Raw genomic sequence first — 15,097 nt, 5'->3', positions numbered from 1 at the left:
CTGGAGCTGTCAAATCTTTAAATAGGATTTGCGATTTAATGCTGTATATTTTTAAAAGAAAAAAAAAATAAGAACTGTTAGACATATTTAAAAAAACAAAACAAACGCATGTATTTTAGCCAATTCAGAACCTGTCCTCCTCCCTTTTTTCACCCAGGAAAGATCAAGTTTGAGAGAGAGAGAAAAAACAACAACACACAAACGAAACAAAAAACTGGACCAGATCTCGGGCTGAATAAGGAAGGCATATGTTAGGTGCAGCCAGACCGCAAGTCTGGGTTGAAAAGGAGCCATTCAGCGGGTGATTGCTGTGGAAAAGGGACAGAAAATATATAAGGAGGAAGGCGCGCGAAGAATCATGTGATCGTCGTGATGTGGCATGCAATATGGCCCGAAAACTCCAGGAGCCTCCTCATTCTAAATGCTCGGGCCCAGGGCAAAGGGTCCAGAGGCTTTTTGTTTGTTTTTTACCTTTTGCTAGTAAAATTGCAATGCCCCGCAGCTCCTGGCCTGGGCCCACTGCTTACAGTAGTGTTCTGGTTATACAGCTTGTCTTACACCCACGGCGAGCAACTCTTGGTCTACTTGGGCCGCCTTGCAAATACTTAAGTTGGTGAATTCCGTGAAAAGGACTAAACCTGAGCATGGCAGGTTTCTCGGCGGCGAGACCCTCTACTTCCCTCTCTTACAGGGTCCAAGAGAAACCTTGGTCATCTTCCAAGGCCAATGAGGCTTTCGGACTTCAGTCTAATTTGGTGGGTGACATCCTCACCTTGGCTGTCCTTTCTCCCTCAGGTTTGCTCTTTCAGAGTCTACGCCCGGTTACATGGGAGAACGGAGCGCCAGGAACGCAATCCTCAGCAGCCGTGCGGACAGCGCACACGACATCCCACGCGGTGCTGGGAACAGCACTGGACTCTCCCCTTCCCCACTTCAGACAGGTCTCTACAAGCAAAAATGACCTACGTTATGTGTGTGTGTGGGGGGGACTATTTGGGTATGAAATTATTCACGGGTCCACACCTCTCCTTGGCCCACCAGTGAAGAATCCGGAATGTCCATGCAAACCTCCAACAGTCTTGGTCTGCAGGCCTCTTGCTCCCCAGTCCTCCCGCCCCGGCCCCTGTGGCCTTGAGGAAAGCCAACCTGGGGAAGGCAGTGTCTGATCACGCACGTTGGTCCTCTGAGCTGGCGTTGTCTGAGCTGGCAGTTACCAGAAGGCTGGGCTCCAGCCGCCCAGGCAGTACAGGTAGGGGTAGTGAGGGTAGCTGTTGTACATGGAGATGAGGGGGGCCCGGGAGAAGCCGTCGTCTTTCAGGGCTGGCAAGGAGGCGTGCTTCTCCAGGCCGCCCAGGTCCGAGGTGAGCTGCTTCCGCTTGGTCTTGTAGCGTCTGTTCTGGAACCATATTTTCACTTGGGTCTCGGTGAGCTTCAGGTTCTTGGCCAGGTGAGCCCTCTCAGGGGCCGACAGGTACTTCTGGTGGCTGAACTTCCTCTCTAGCTCGATGACCTGAGAGTGGGAGAAGGCGGCCCGGGAGCGCTTCTGCGGCGGCGGCGGCTGCTTGGGGGTGCGGGGAAGGCTTGGCGAGGCGCCTGAAGTGTTTTCACAGTCCAACAGATAAGCCTCCAAGTGCCTATCTGGGAACAAGAGGGGAGAAAAGGGGACGGGATGGGAAAAGTTACATGTTAGCCGGGAAGAGGGCAGAATTCAATCCACCCTTATCGCCTCAGGGAGTGAACAAACAGCCCACTGTCATCCTGGATACATTTCACGTTTTTCACATGACTAAGGAGTTCTCAGGCACGGAGTGAGTGAACATGTGTACTATGTATTGGTTTCCTAACAGCCATCAAGAACCCAGAGTAGAGGCGGTTAGTGGCAGAACTTCCTGCTGTTCCATCCCCTGGAGTTAAGCAGGGATTCTGGGTCTGGATCCCGAGGGCGGTGGGAGAGGGGAGGGGGGAAGACACCTTGTGAAGCACCCCAAGGCCTCCGGCGTGACATCCCGGTGGCCAGAGAGGGCTTGTGTGACAGGAGAGGCTTGAGGGCTAAAGGAAAGCACCTTTTCTGGCTTTAATTCCCCCCCCCCCCCCCATTTTTTCTAAATGAGGCGTTAGGATACCTCATAAGGCGTGATGGGAAAGAAAATAAGTCTACTTTAAATGACCCAAAGACCAGAGGGAACTCCCAACTTGATTGTTTTGCTGCTCCTGTGATTGGGAAGCAAAAGGGGCATCTTTGCTGGGCACATTCTAATTTCTTCCTATTAGTGATTATCAGTTATTTGTGGTACATTAGTTACTGTAAATGCTAAGAGGTAATGCGGGGCTGGCACCGTGATCAGCAGTCCAGGGATGGCTGGAGGCCGGGTGGGGTTTCACTGGGACTAGGGGGCGGTGGGGGGGGGGGTGGCCACAGTGGGCGCTGCGTGTGCTCTGGCTTTTAAGCTCTGGGCGCGGGAGCCCTCGGAGCCCGGAGCATCCTGCGAGGAGTCAGGCCGATGTCTGCATCCTGCGCCGCCTGAACGCTGGGGCTCAGGGTTCATCTCCGAGGAGGCGCACCCGCGGCCGGAGACAGTGAGGTCCCTTCGCCCGTCGCCGCGGGCCCCGCATCCCCGCAAGCAGCCGGAGCTCCGGAAGGCGCGCCCTGGCCCGGTCCTCACGCCCGCGCAGCCTGCAGGCCAGCTCGCCCTCTGCGGGTCCCCACCCGGCCCAGCCCGGCCTCCGGGGCCCCGAGGGTTTACCTGGCTCCGTCTCCGCTGGCGACTCGGCCTCCCCGGGCGCGGCGCGGGACCGGGGGCTCGCCTGGTCCTCCTGCTCGTCTGCCCCGCCGCTCCCCGCCGCGGGCTCCGGCTCCGGGCTCTGCCGCTCCGCCCGCTGGTGGCGGGGCAGAGGCGGGGGCCGGGGCTGCCGGCTGCCCGTGCAGTCCCGCAGGATGTCCTGGATGAGGAAGGAGGTGAGCGGCTTGGCCTGGGTGGCCGCCCCCGCCTCCCCGGGCCGCGGCTCCGGAGTCCTGAGCATCCCGTCGATTGGGCGACTTGGCTCCGGCGTCTGGGTTCGGGACCCCGCAGCGGCGCCCGCGGCTGCCGCCCCACTTTCACTTTCCGCCGCCCGCGCGCGCTTATAACCCCGGGGCGCGCGCCGCGCCGCCTCCCCATTGGCCACGGGGACCTGGGCCGCGCCGCCCATTGGCCGCCCGGTGCTCCAGGTGAAGGGGTGGAAAGGGGGAGTCCTTCGCTTGGCCTCGGTCCCCTCTTCCCGAGAGGGTTTCTTTCCAAATTCCTTCTTCTCTCCCCTGGCTGGCCTCCTCCGCCCAAAGCGGGTCTCCTCTGCCCCGACCCACAATATAATGCTGACGCTTCTGGGGAATAATGATGCAGAAGAGAAACACTCCATTTAGTTCTTACAAATTGTTAAAGCGCCTTTACTCAGAAAGAGATGGGTGGGGCAGCTGCCATCATCTCAGTTTACAGGTGAATTCTGGGTGCCCGGTGACAAGGAGAGATTGGTAGCCAAGCTGGACCTACCGAGGCTCTCAAAGAGACGTGACCACTCAGGGCGGCCCCTGACCCCAGGCTGGATTCTGTACTGGGAAATATTGGGGCCACTGAGAAAGTGGAATCGGAATGATGGGTTAAAGCACTGAACCAATGTTAAATTTACTGAAGTTGATAACACTGCTGTGATTGCATAAACGAATATTCTTAGGAAATGAACACGAAAGTATCCATGTCTGTAACCTACCCTCAAATGGTTCAGAAACAATGACAGGTGGATCCATCCCATATGATAAAGTGAGTGGGTTAAAATGGTAACAATCGGTGAACCTGGTATGCAGATGTTCTTTTAAACTATTTTTATTCATGCAACTTTTCTGTAGTCCTGGTCTAAGGCACCTTGCATTCAACTGTAAACTTTTCAAAAGGATAGTATGTTGTGTATCTGGAGAGGAGAGATAGGAAGTAGGTTACTGTGGATGAAGCAACTGCCAAAGAGAACCACCCTGTGCAATGGGAAAGTCTTTGGCAAAGATGGTTTTGTTTTCTCATTTTTTCATTCAAAAATTTCTTTAAACATTTTCTTTTGAAATACTTATGGATTCGTAAGAATTTGCAAAATTAGTACCCTCAGCTTCTCCCAGTGATGACGTATTATATAACTGCAATACAATATAAAGACCAGGAAATTGACATTGACACAATATTGTTAACTATACTATTGACCTTATTTTTATTATTTATTTATTCATTCATTTATTCATTCATTCATTCATTCATTTTTGGGTTAATCCTCACCCAAAGATATTTTTCCACTGATTTTTAGAGAGAGTGGAAGGGAGAGGGAGAGACAGAGAGAAACATTGATGTGAGAGAGACACATCGATTGGTTGCCTCCTGCACACATCCCAACCAGGGCCAGGGAACCTGCATGCAAGGTACGGGCCCTTGACCGGAATCGAACCCGGAACCCTTCAGGGCCTACACTCTATCCACTGAGCCAAACTAGCTAGGGCCAGACCTTATTTTTAAATCACTTTTAAACCTTCATTCACTTATGTGTGTGTGTAGCTGTATGTAATTTTATCACATGTATAGATTCTTGTAATGCAACAGTAAAGATACAGAATTGTCCCATCAACACAGAACTCCCCCTGCTGTCTCTGTAGTTAAGTACCCATGCCCCTTCTTTCTACCCATGGCCCCAGGCAACCACTAATCTGTTCTCCATCTCTAGCGTTGTATCATTTGGACAATGTTATATGAATGGAATCAAACATTGTATAGTACCTAACCTTTTGGAATGGCTTTTATCACTAAGCATATGTCTTGAGTTTCACTCAGATTGTTGCACATATTAATAGTTAATATATTTTTAAATATATTTTATTGATTTTTTACAGAGAGGAAGGGAGAGGGATAGAGAGTTAGAAACATCGATGAGAGAGAAACATCGATTAGCTGTCTCCTGCACACCCCCTACTGGGGATGTGCCTGCAATCAAGGTACATGCCCTTGACTGGAATCGAACCTGGGACCCCTCAGTCTGCAGGCTGACGCTCTATCCACTGAGCCAAACCGGCCAGGGCAATAGTTAATACTTTATATTGCTGAATGGTATTATTTCATTGTATGGGTCTACCAAAGTTTGTTCAACCTCCTAGCCCCCACTGTTATAGTTGTTTTGTTATTATGAATGAAAGTGCTATGAACATCCACAGGTTTTTGTGTGAATATGAGATTTTATTTCTCTGTGATAAATATCCAAGAGTGCAATTGTTGGGTCATAAGGTAACTGCATATTTAGTTTGTTAGAAACCACCAAACTATTTTCCTGAGTGGCTGTACCATTTTAGATGTCCACTAGCAGTGTATCCCTGTTCCAGTTTCTCTACATCTTTTTTTTTTTAAACTTTTTTAAAATTTATTTTATTGTTTTTTTACAGAGAGGAAGGGAGAGAGATAGAGAGTTAGAAACATCGATGAGAGAGAAACATCGATCAGCTGCCTCCTGCACACTCCCCACTGGGGAATGTGCCCACAACCAAGGTACATGCCCTTGACCGGAATCGAACCTGGGACCCTTCAGTCCGCAGGCCAAGGCTCTATCCACCGAGCCAAACCGGCCAGGGCCAGTTTCTCTACATCTTAATCAGCATTTGGTGTTATCACTATTTTTTATTTTAGCCATTCTAATAGGTGTGTAGTCTTACCTCATTGTGGCTTAAACTTTTAATTTGCATTTCCCAAATGGCGAAGATATTGAACATCTTTTCATGTGCTTCTTTGCCATCCATGTTTCCTCATTGGTGAAATATCTGGTCAACTTTTTGCCCATACTATAATTAGATTTTTTGAATTCTGGTTGTTGAGGTTTCTTTAAGAAAAAAAGATTTTTTAAAAAATTGGTTGATTTGAGAGAGAGGGGTGGGGAGGGGAGGGAGGGAGGGAGAAAGAGAGAGAGAGACAGAGAGAGAAAGACTGAGATAAATTTTAATTGGTTGATTTGAGAGAGAGGGGAGGGAGGGAAGGAGGAAGAAGAGAGAGAGAGAGAGAAAGACTGAGATAAATTTGTTATTCCACTTATGCATGAATTCATTTGTTGCCTCTTATATGCATCTGACCAGGGATTGAACCCTCAATCTTGGTGTATCAGGTCAATGCTCTAAGCAATTGAGCTATCCAGCCAGGGCTTCATTGTTGAGGTTTGATAGTTCTTTATATATTCTACTATAAGCCCGGTGCATGAAATTTGTGCACTGAGGGGGGGGGGGTCCCTCAACCAGGCCTGCACCCTCTCGCAGTCCAGGAGCCATTGGGGGGTGTCTGACTGACGTCTTAAGCCATCAGTCGGACATCTCCTTAGGGCTGCCATAAAGGCAGGAGAGGCTCTCTCCACTGCCGCTGTGCTAGCCAGCCTGTGAGCCCGGCTTCTGGCTGAGTGGTGCGCCCCCTGCGGGAGCGCACTGACCACCAGGGGGCAGCTCCTGCGTTGAGCATCTGCCCCCTGGTAGTCAGTGGTTGTCATAGCGACCGGTTGTTCCACCATTGGGTTGATTTGCATATTAGCTTTTTATTATATAGGATATGTAAGCCTTTGTTGAATACATGGTATGTGAATATTTTCTCCTAATCTGCACCTCATCTTTTAAAAAATATTTTAACAGGATATTTCACAATACAAAAATCTTTAATTTTGATGGAGTCCAATTTATTAATTTTTTTATTTTAGAGATTTTGCCCTGGTGTGTTGTCTGAGAAGTCTTTGTTATCTCTAGGTACTGAAGATGCTCTCCTGTGTTATCTTTTAAAAGTTTTTTATTTTACCTTTAAATCCATGACTCATTTTGAATTAATTTTTGTATATGGTGTGAGGTTTAAATTGAGGTGGTTTCTTTTTATTCTTAAATTTTAGAGCTAGGTGGCATTTCAAATCAGTGGGGAACATGTGAATTATTTAATAACTACTACTGCCATTTGGAAAAAAAATAAAGTTCTGTTCTTATAACAAAATAAATCCCACATGGCCCAAAAATTTAAAACATAAACAGGCTCATTAAAAAAAAAAAGGAGAAGAAGCTTAACCACACTCATCATTAGAGAAATGCAAATCAAGGCCACATTGAGAGATACCCTCTTCCCACCTATCAGATTGGCAGAGGTTAAAAAGATGGATAATATCTAGCGTAGGTGGGGTGTGCAGGAAGAGCAGTTCCCAACTAATTTAGAGGGAGAATAAATCAGCTGCGTATATTTGGATAATGGCAGAATCTGTAAAAATTAAAACTGGGCATATCCTTTGACACAAATATTCCATGCTTAGAGATTGACCCTAGCAAATGTACACATTGTGCTGATTTGTGAAAATATACTCAATTTGATCGAGACTGATTCGAGTGGCAAGAAAAGTTATAGAATGAACCTATTGTGTAAAAAAAAAAAAAAAAAAGAGTACATGTTATCAATGTAACATTTCACATTTGAGCATTTTGACATATAGATGGCTTCTAAAATAGGTAATGGAGCAATATATAAATGCTTATGATATTACATGAAGTTGGAAGGAAAAAATAAGGATATAAGTATCTCAATGGAGCAGTTACCTCTGAGCAGTGAGACGGAGCTAGCAGACGGGAAGAAGGAAAGGATGAGAGAACAAGGGGCATTTCCTTGTACTGATTCTAATTAAAAAAAAAAAAAAATCAGAGCTGAACTGAGCTTGGGCTACCCCTCTTCCACCACCACCTCCTCAGATCTCAAATGTGCCTTCAGAATCCAGACACAGCTAGCAGCACCTCCCCTCACCTCGCTTCACATGTCTTTTTTTCTGTGTTTTGCATTTGGTGTGTTTCTGTGGATGGTCCCCTTCGTTATTAGATTGTGAGTTCCCTGAGCAGGACTTTGTCACTCTCACATTTATATCATCCCTAATACCTGGCTTAGTTTCTGGCACACAGAAGGCGCCCTGTAAATGTTTGCTGAGGACCACAGGGTCAAGGCAAATCCTGGAGTAGGGTCTGTACTCTTTCCTGTGCCACGTTTCTGCATCTTAAACTGGGGGAAAAGATCAAGGACAATCAAGAAGACACCAAGGGGCTGTCTGGGGGCCCTCTTTAGATGGAATAGAATCCCAGAGGAGAGTATTACGCCCACCCCAAGATGGTCCCCTCCCCAGCCCCTGTGACTTGTGAATGTGCTCTGCAAAAGGCAAGGGGGAGTTAAAGCTGCAGATGAAATGAAAGGTGCTCATCAACTGACCTTGAGATGAAAAGATGATTCTGGATGGTTCTGGATTATCCCGGGGGGCTGATGTAATCCCAGCATCCTCATGGGTAAAAGGAGGCAGAGGCAGGCCCAGTCAGAGGAGATGTGCCGCTGAAGCGAGATTTGGGTGAGAAAGACTCCATGGGCCTTGGCTGGCTTTGAAGGTGGAAGGGGGAGCAGTGTGGGTGGTCTCTAGAATCTGGAAAAGGTGAGAAATGGGTTCTATGCCTCTAGAACAGTGGTTCTCAACCTTTCTAATGCCGCAACCCTTTAATACAGTTCCTCATGTTGTGGTGACCCCCAACCATAAAATTATTTTCGTTGCTACTTCATAACTGTAATTTTGCTACTGTTGTGAATCGTAATGTAAGTATCTGTGTTTTCCGAAGGTCTTAGGTGACCTTGCTAGCGGTTCTCAACCTGTGGGTCGAGACCCCTTTGGGGGTCGAACGACCCTTTCACAGGGGTTGCCTAAGACCATCAGAAAACACAGATATTTACATTACAATTCATAAGAGTAGCAAAATTACAGTTATGAAGTAGCAACGAAAATAATTTTATGATTGGGGGTCACCACAACATGAGGAACTGTATTAAAGGGTCGCGGCATTAGGAAGGTTGAGAAACACTGCCCTAGAAGGAACACAGCTCTACTGGCACCTTGGTTTGAGCCCAGTAAGACCCATTTGGGCTTCTAGAAATGTATACAGGGCACTTATAGAAGGATGCAGAAATGATGAGAGAAGGACACCAGCTCTGCCCTGATATGAACTTTGGGTTTTTATTTTAAACTAGAGGCCTGGTGCACAGAATTCGTGCACTGGTGGGGGGTGTGGCCTGTGGGGATCAGCCAGCTCTGGGAGCGCCACTGATCCAGGTCAGCCGAGTGGCTGTGGACCTGCCCTCTGAGCAGCTGCTCCCTGGTCCAGCATCTTCCATGGAGCCGGAGCACTCGCCTCTCCAGGGGACCGGTGGGGGCTGGGCCCAGGGACAACAGCACTGAGAGGCGGTGGAGTAGGCTCAGTACCGAGGTGGCCATGAACCCGCCTCCCAGCCTCCAGGGTCAGCTCTGCAAGCCTGGTGGCGCTGCGTGGCCTGGGGGCATCTGGAGGAGGAGGCAGCAGGGAGCGAGGAGGAGGAGCCTGGGGAGAGGAGGCGATGATCACAACCCGGGTTCCTAACCGTCGGCCCGGGGTTTGCAGCCAGAGCAGCTGCTCATCCTGGTCAGCTGAGTGGCGCTCCCACTGTGGTAACGCACTGACCACCAGGGGGCAGCTCCTGCATTGAGCATCTGCCCCCTGGTGGTCTGTGCGCATCATATTGACTGGTCGACCGGTCGTTCTGGTCGTTCTGCCGTTCGGTCACTGGGCTTTTATTATATAGGATGTGAAATATGCATTTTGATCCATAATCTCATCTTTCATTAAAAGTGTTCTTCTCTGTATATATTCTTCCAGTCTTCCGCCATGTTGGAATGTAGGATAGTGTCATTTTGTATCCTTTTTTTCCCTTCCAACTTCATGTTATATCATAAGCGTTTATATATTGCTCCCTTACCTATTTTAGAAGCCATCTAGGTCCAAAGCCATTTAGAGCTAGAAGGGACCTTGGGATTATCTAATAAAATTTCTCCTTTTTTCTAGAAAAGAACCTGAGCTATACAGGGACTATAGAACCATAACTGGAAGTGAAGTCTCATCAACTTCCAGGGCACCGCCTTCCACCCTCTGCCCACCTGACCTGCCTCCAGTGCCACCCTCCCGTGTGGAAAGTGGGAGCCGCAGTTATAGAACTGTCCCATACACACGTGTTTTAAAGTGTACCTGGGGTTTGTTATAAGCAACGACTGTTGTGAAGGAAGAAGTGTTTATACTCACAGGTCCCCAGAAACAGGTGTCACCCCTACACTATGCAGGGCCCCCTGGGGGAGCAGCAGGTAGAAGGGATAAGGGGCAGGAGAAGCCATGAGCACAAGTCTTTATTGTGGCTTTTGGGGGAAGGAACGGGCAAAACTGAGGCGGTTTAGGATTGGAGAGTTTGAATAATGCCAGCGGGCTCTGGGGGATAGGGGTGCTCTTTAGTTATTTGTTACCTGGCCCGGGGGTGATCTGGGGGAGCAGGGATATTGGCTGGGTAGGTGAGAGATAAAGGAGATGGTTAGTTTGCGTATAAAAGCCATGCTTGCGGCCAAGTGGTCTGCTATTTCTACAAATTAGCGAACTCTGGGAGGCCTCCAGATATCCCAGCATCATAAAATATAGAGAATAAAAACCTGCTTAATACAAAATGCTCATTAGCCTACATCATTTTCACAGCACACACACACACACACACACACACACACACACACACACACACACACATATTTTTCAAATATGTTTCAAGGCCTCCTGGGGTTGCCACGCCAAGTTTAGGCTTTCCCTAAACACATCTGGATGTGTGTCTCCCAGGAAAGGCCTGAGTGTAGGCTTTGCTAATTCAGAAAGACCAAAAGCAAAGGAGAGGGAGAAGAGGACTCGATCACAACCACCACCACAATAAAACGGCTATAAGCCTTCCAGCAGCCGCCGAGGTTTATAAGACTTCCGAGAAGGTGCAGTCCCCGTTAATGGTGTCCAGATGGCGGCTGCCGAGGCTGAGGAGTAATCCCCGGGTCTGACTCGGTTGGTGGCCGAGCTCAGGGTACACGTCCAGGTGTGCAGTTAGGTCCCTAGGGGCTACCTTCTCATGGCCGAGACCAGTTGGGGTATGGCCTTCTTCTTTTTAATCCTCACCTGAGAATATGTTTTTATTGATTTTTAAAAATATATATATTTTATTGATTTTTTTACAGAGAGGAAGGGAGAGGGACAGAGAGTTAGAAACAGAGAGAAACATCGAGCAGCTGCCTCCTGCACACCCCCTACTGGGGATGTGCCCGCAACTGAGGTACATGCCCTTGACTGGAATTGAACCTGGGACCCTTCAGTCTGCAGGCCGATGCTCTATCCACTGAGCCAAACCAGTTAGGGCTTATTGATTGTTTTTAGAGAGGGAGAGAGAGAGAGAGAGAGAGAGAGAGAGAGATGTCAGAGAGAAACATCGATTGGTTGCCTCCCATTCACCTCCCCACCCAGGGTCGAACCCGCAACCTAGGTATGTGCCCTGACTGGGAATCAAACCCGCCACCTTTTTGGTGGATGGGACGATGCTCCAGCCGCGCCACCCAGCCAGGGCCGGCCTTCTTTCGTTCATTCCTCTTCCCTGTTAGTCTCCCCAGGCCCAGTCCCCTGGTCCAATTCCCAGTCCCAGTGCAGGTAGTTGGGCCTCATGAGAGCAGACGCCCTGATTTGCTGCCGGTGGAGGCTCCTACCCCCTCACTGTAACAGGCGCTTGGCCACGCCCGTCCTTCCTGACTCTGCTTTGGGGCAGTGATGTTGGAATTCACGTTTGTCCCTTCACTGTCTTTCCGGGCTGGACTGGAACGTTGAAATGCAAGGTGCATTTCTCATTAGAAAGGGTCTTGTTAGTTTCCCCGCCCTCATGTCCGCCTGGCAGTACCACTGAAGACTCTTTAGCCCCTGTACAGAAAGGAATTTGTGGCAGCAGCTGCATGGAGTTCAGGGTGTCGTGGAACCCCAGAACGGCAGGGGGAAAGGGTGGGTTCTTCCGGAAGAAGGACAGTGGCTGATAGAGCAGGCCCTGGCCTCGGGGCCTCGGGCAAGTTACCGAACCTTCCTGAGCATGCCTCGGTTTCTTTAGGCAAAATGGACACAACACCACAAAGAGAGAAATGATAATTATGCAGCGTGATGGCAGTGTTCACCAATGCTATGGGGGTGACCATTTGCAATACAGAAGTGTGTCAAATCAACACGTTTTATGCCCTACACTGGCACAATATTGTATGTCAATTAAGTCTCAATGAAGCTGGAAAAAATGGGTGCAAAACAGCAACCTCCCAAAGGTTACTGAGCGGAATAATAAGGCCACTCGCAGTGAAGGAACTCAGAGCCCGGCATCCAGAGGCGCCCAGGAATGGCTCCTTTCTACTAGTCAAGTTAGGCTCCAGTCCTGCCTGCACCACAAATCAAATTTGCTTTTCCCAGGCACGCCGCAAAGAGGCTGCACTAACAGGAGCTCCAAGAAAACTGGGGAGGAGAGGGGCGGGGGGTGGGTGAGGCTTCAGGTCCAGTCCAGCCACACTGTCCTCCGCAGTGATGACTCAGTCATGGGAACTCAATGCCCCAGCCCTGAACCCTGGCTGTCCAAGGCCTTCCCCACCGGGGCCTCTGCTCTCCTGCCTGTCCCTCCCAGCTCCCTCCCGCCCCCGACAGTCGCCCGGGCCTCAGGACCCAGTCCTGTCTCTAACCTTTGTGTGCTGCGTGTACACTTGCCGTGTCTCATGTATCTTCGCTGGTTCCATCTCCACTCAGAGACTTGGTCTGCCTCCCTGCCGATGGCTCTGCGGCTCCTTTCGGCATTTCATCCTCCGTTGCTTGGGGGTGTGATCGTCTTATGCTCACCAATGTTGCTGTTAGCCTTGGTGGAGGCCAGGGCCGAGCCTCAGTGCCTGCTCTTCCTGCACCACAGCAGGCAACGGGAGAGAAAGCGGACATGCAATGAATGGGCACTTCGGGCTGGCTCAGTATAGTGTTAATCTGCACTACAAACCACTGGGGATCTTTTTTTTTTTTTTTTCACAGACAAGGAGACAGATGCTCACAGACTGAAGGTAATATGCCCAGGTTCTCACCACTGGCCCCGGCTGTCCCGGCTCTAGAGCCGATGCCTTCCTCACAGGTACACCACTGGGGCACAGGAGACACTGGCCTTGGGTTGTCCATCGCTTCGTACTGAGTGCCTTACTCAGCCGCCATTCCCTTGTCCTCTCTCCTCTTCCACAAGCATGACAGGCTGAGCCACGGAAAAGAGGGACAGTTAAAACACCTCCGCCGGTCAGCCTGCATCACAGGCGCCTGGCCCCCGAGTGGCTCCAAGGCCCAGGCTCCCCGCTGACATCACTCGGTACCCTGCATTTTCCCGTGTGGCATTTGGGTTGAGATTATGGTCATGTGTTAAAGTGAAAACGCTCTGTGTGCTTGGTGACACGCTAAGTTACCTTCAGTGACACAATGGCATGAACTAGTCAGACTTCTATTTTCCAGCTGGTGGTTGGCAGAGTGCAGAGCCCCAGGTATGAGAGATGCGGCAGGAGAGAGGAGGGCGAGGACCCAGCCTGTAGCCCAGGAAACCTAGTCTGGGGGTGGTGGGGGGTGGAGACAGCACCCGGGTGGCTAGACCCATGCCCCTCAGACTCAGAGGTGCGCACAGAGTACCCTGGGGTCTGGTTAGAATGCAGGTTCTGCTTCAGTAGGTTTGGGTGGGCCCTGAGCATCTGACTGCTGGTGGTCCAAGGACCACCCCCTTCTGAGTGTGGAGGGGCTGAGGCTCCGAGCAGCTCCGTGGAGGAGAGTGGAGGATGCCCTGGGGAGGGGTGGAGGCCACTACAGACCCAGGTGATCCAGTCCATTTTTTCTTTGAGGGTTCCAGACCGCCTGTGTGCCTGCGCCCTTTCTGTCTCCCTGAAATCATTTGTGCTTCAAGCCCCGTTCTTGCCTAAAGGCCTCTCTCCCTCTCTCCCGAGGCCCTTTACAAAGGCCTGCTCCTCTCAGCTCTGTAGCTGTTTATGCCAGTTTTCCCTGCAGGCCTTTCTGTGCAGCAAAGGGGGTTAGGGTGGGGAAACTGGGCTGGCGGGCAGTAAGTCAACCTCGCGATGCCCCTCTTCAGTGCTTATCACCCAAGAAGAACCATCAGGGAAGATTTATTGGGCAATAGGAACCGAAGAGTATTTTGCTAACGGTGACCCTGGTCACCTCCGCGAGGCCCTCCCTCCGTGGCTGCCTGTCTCCGGGGAGCCCCAGGCTTCGGGCTGCATCTGCAGAAGCCTCCCTGTGCGCTAACTGGGTGGCCGTGCTCCCTCGGGCCTGGTCTGCTCAACAGCTTGCCAGAGGCCTCCAGGGGAGACACACTGGGGGCTGTTTGTCTAGCGAAGGAGGTGCTGACCTTCCCAGATCCCTCCGGCTGCCAGGAGCAATTTGGGGCCTATTCTGCCCCACTCCCTCCGGCTCTCTCGGCATTCCCCCACAACACTGAGCAGGCTGCCATAAAATGGTGCCCCAAAATGATGGTCTCCAGGGCAGGTGATTATCTGAGAAGCGGGTAAAGCCATTTCTGGGGATGGGGTGGGTACACATCCCGTGGGCGAGGCACTAGGGGCTAAGACTCCGTGTGTCTCACAAAGAAAAGGCTCCCCTTGCCAGTGTTTTGTGTCTATGACGTGTCAATGGACATGCGAAGGCCTTTAAAAAACACCTGTTCGCCTCTCATCAGACCCAGCAGGTCGCTGAGTGGTAAGTAGAAAAACTGACGGTCAGGTCAAGCATGACATTGCTTCTCCCAGAGACCCATGGACGGACAGGGCGACCCCAGCTAGAGGGGGGAGGATGGGGGGACGGAGGAGTCCAGCCTAACCAGGTGGTCTAAGAGACGGGGCTGGGGGTGGGGACCTGGCATCTCATCGCTGAGTTCTGTTCAAGGCCCCGGGAAGCTAGGCCCAACAGGCACGGTAGGCCCAGCACATTTCTGACGGCCCCCTCCCTCCCTCACACAGGGACAGAAGCCACTTGCTTCCATCTGAGTTCTGAGCAGGAGAGAGGGTGTGGAAAGAGTGGCGGAGGATGGGGAATCCAAGAACAGGAAGGAGGTCCGGTGAGCTACCTGGTCTTGCAGACAGACTTACCCACCCCTCCAGTGAGGGCTCAGCACCCAGGGGGAGGTGGGCCCATTCAAAGGCC

General features: G+C 50.6%; 1 protein-coding gene across 2 annotated transcripts; it reads right to left on the bottom strand.

Moving 5' to 3' along the window:
* Positions 1-1,194: 1,194 nt before the first annotated feature.
* Positions 1,195-3,021, bottom strand: NKX3-1 (NK3 homeobox 1). 2 transcript variants are annotated; one of them, XM_054716801.1, is made up of 3 exons: positions 2,989-3,021; positions 2,745-2,772; positions 1,195-1,638 (listed from the first exon to the last, which is right to left on the bottom strand). In XM_054716801.1, exons 1-3 carry the CDS (start codon positions 3,019-3,021, stop codon positions 1,211-1,213), a joined length of 489 nt encoding a protein of 162 aa, XP_054572776.1. In that variant the 3' UTR covers positions 1,195-1,210. The 2 variants fall into 2 exon arrangements, with proteins under 2 accessions (XP_054572776.1, XP_008149691.2); XM_008151469.3 differs by having other exon boundaries at positions 2,745-3,021.
* Between the last annotated feature and the right edge of the window lie 12,076 nt (positions 3,022-15,097).

This window comes from Eptesicus fuscus, chromosome 6 (genome assembly GCF_027574615.1).
Source record: "Eptesicus fuscus isolate TK198812 chromosome 6, DD_ASM_mEF_20220401, whole genome shotgun sequence".
NCBI classification, from domain to species: Eukaryota; Metazoa; Chordata; class Mammalia; order Chiroptera; family Vespertilionidae; genus Eptesicus; species Eptesicus fuscus.
The sequence above is the reverse complement of the archived record's forward strand: the minus strand, read 5'-3'. Positions and strand labels throughout refer to the sequence as shown.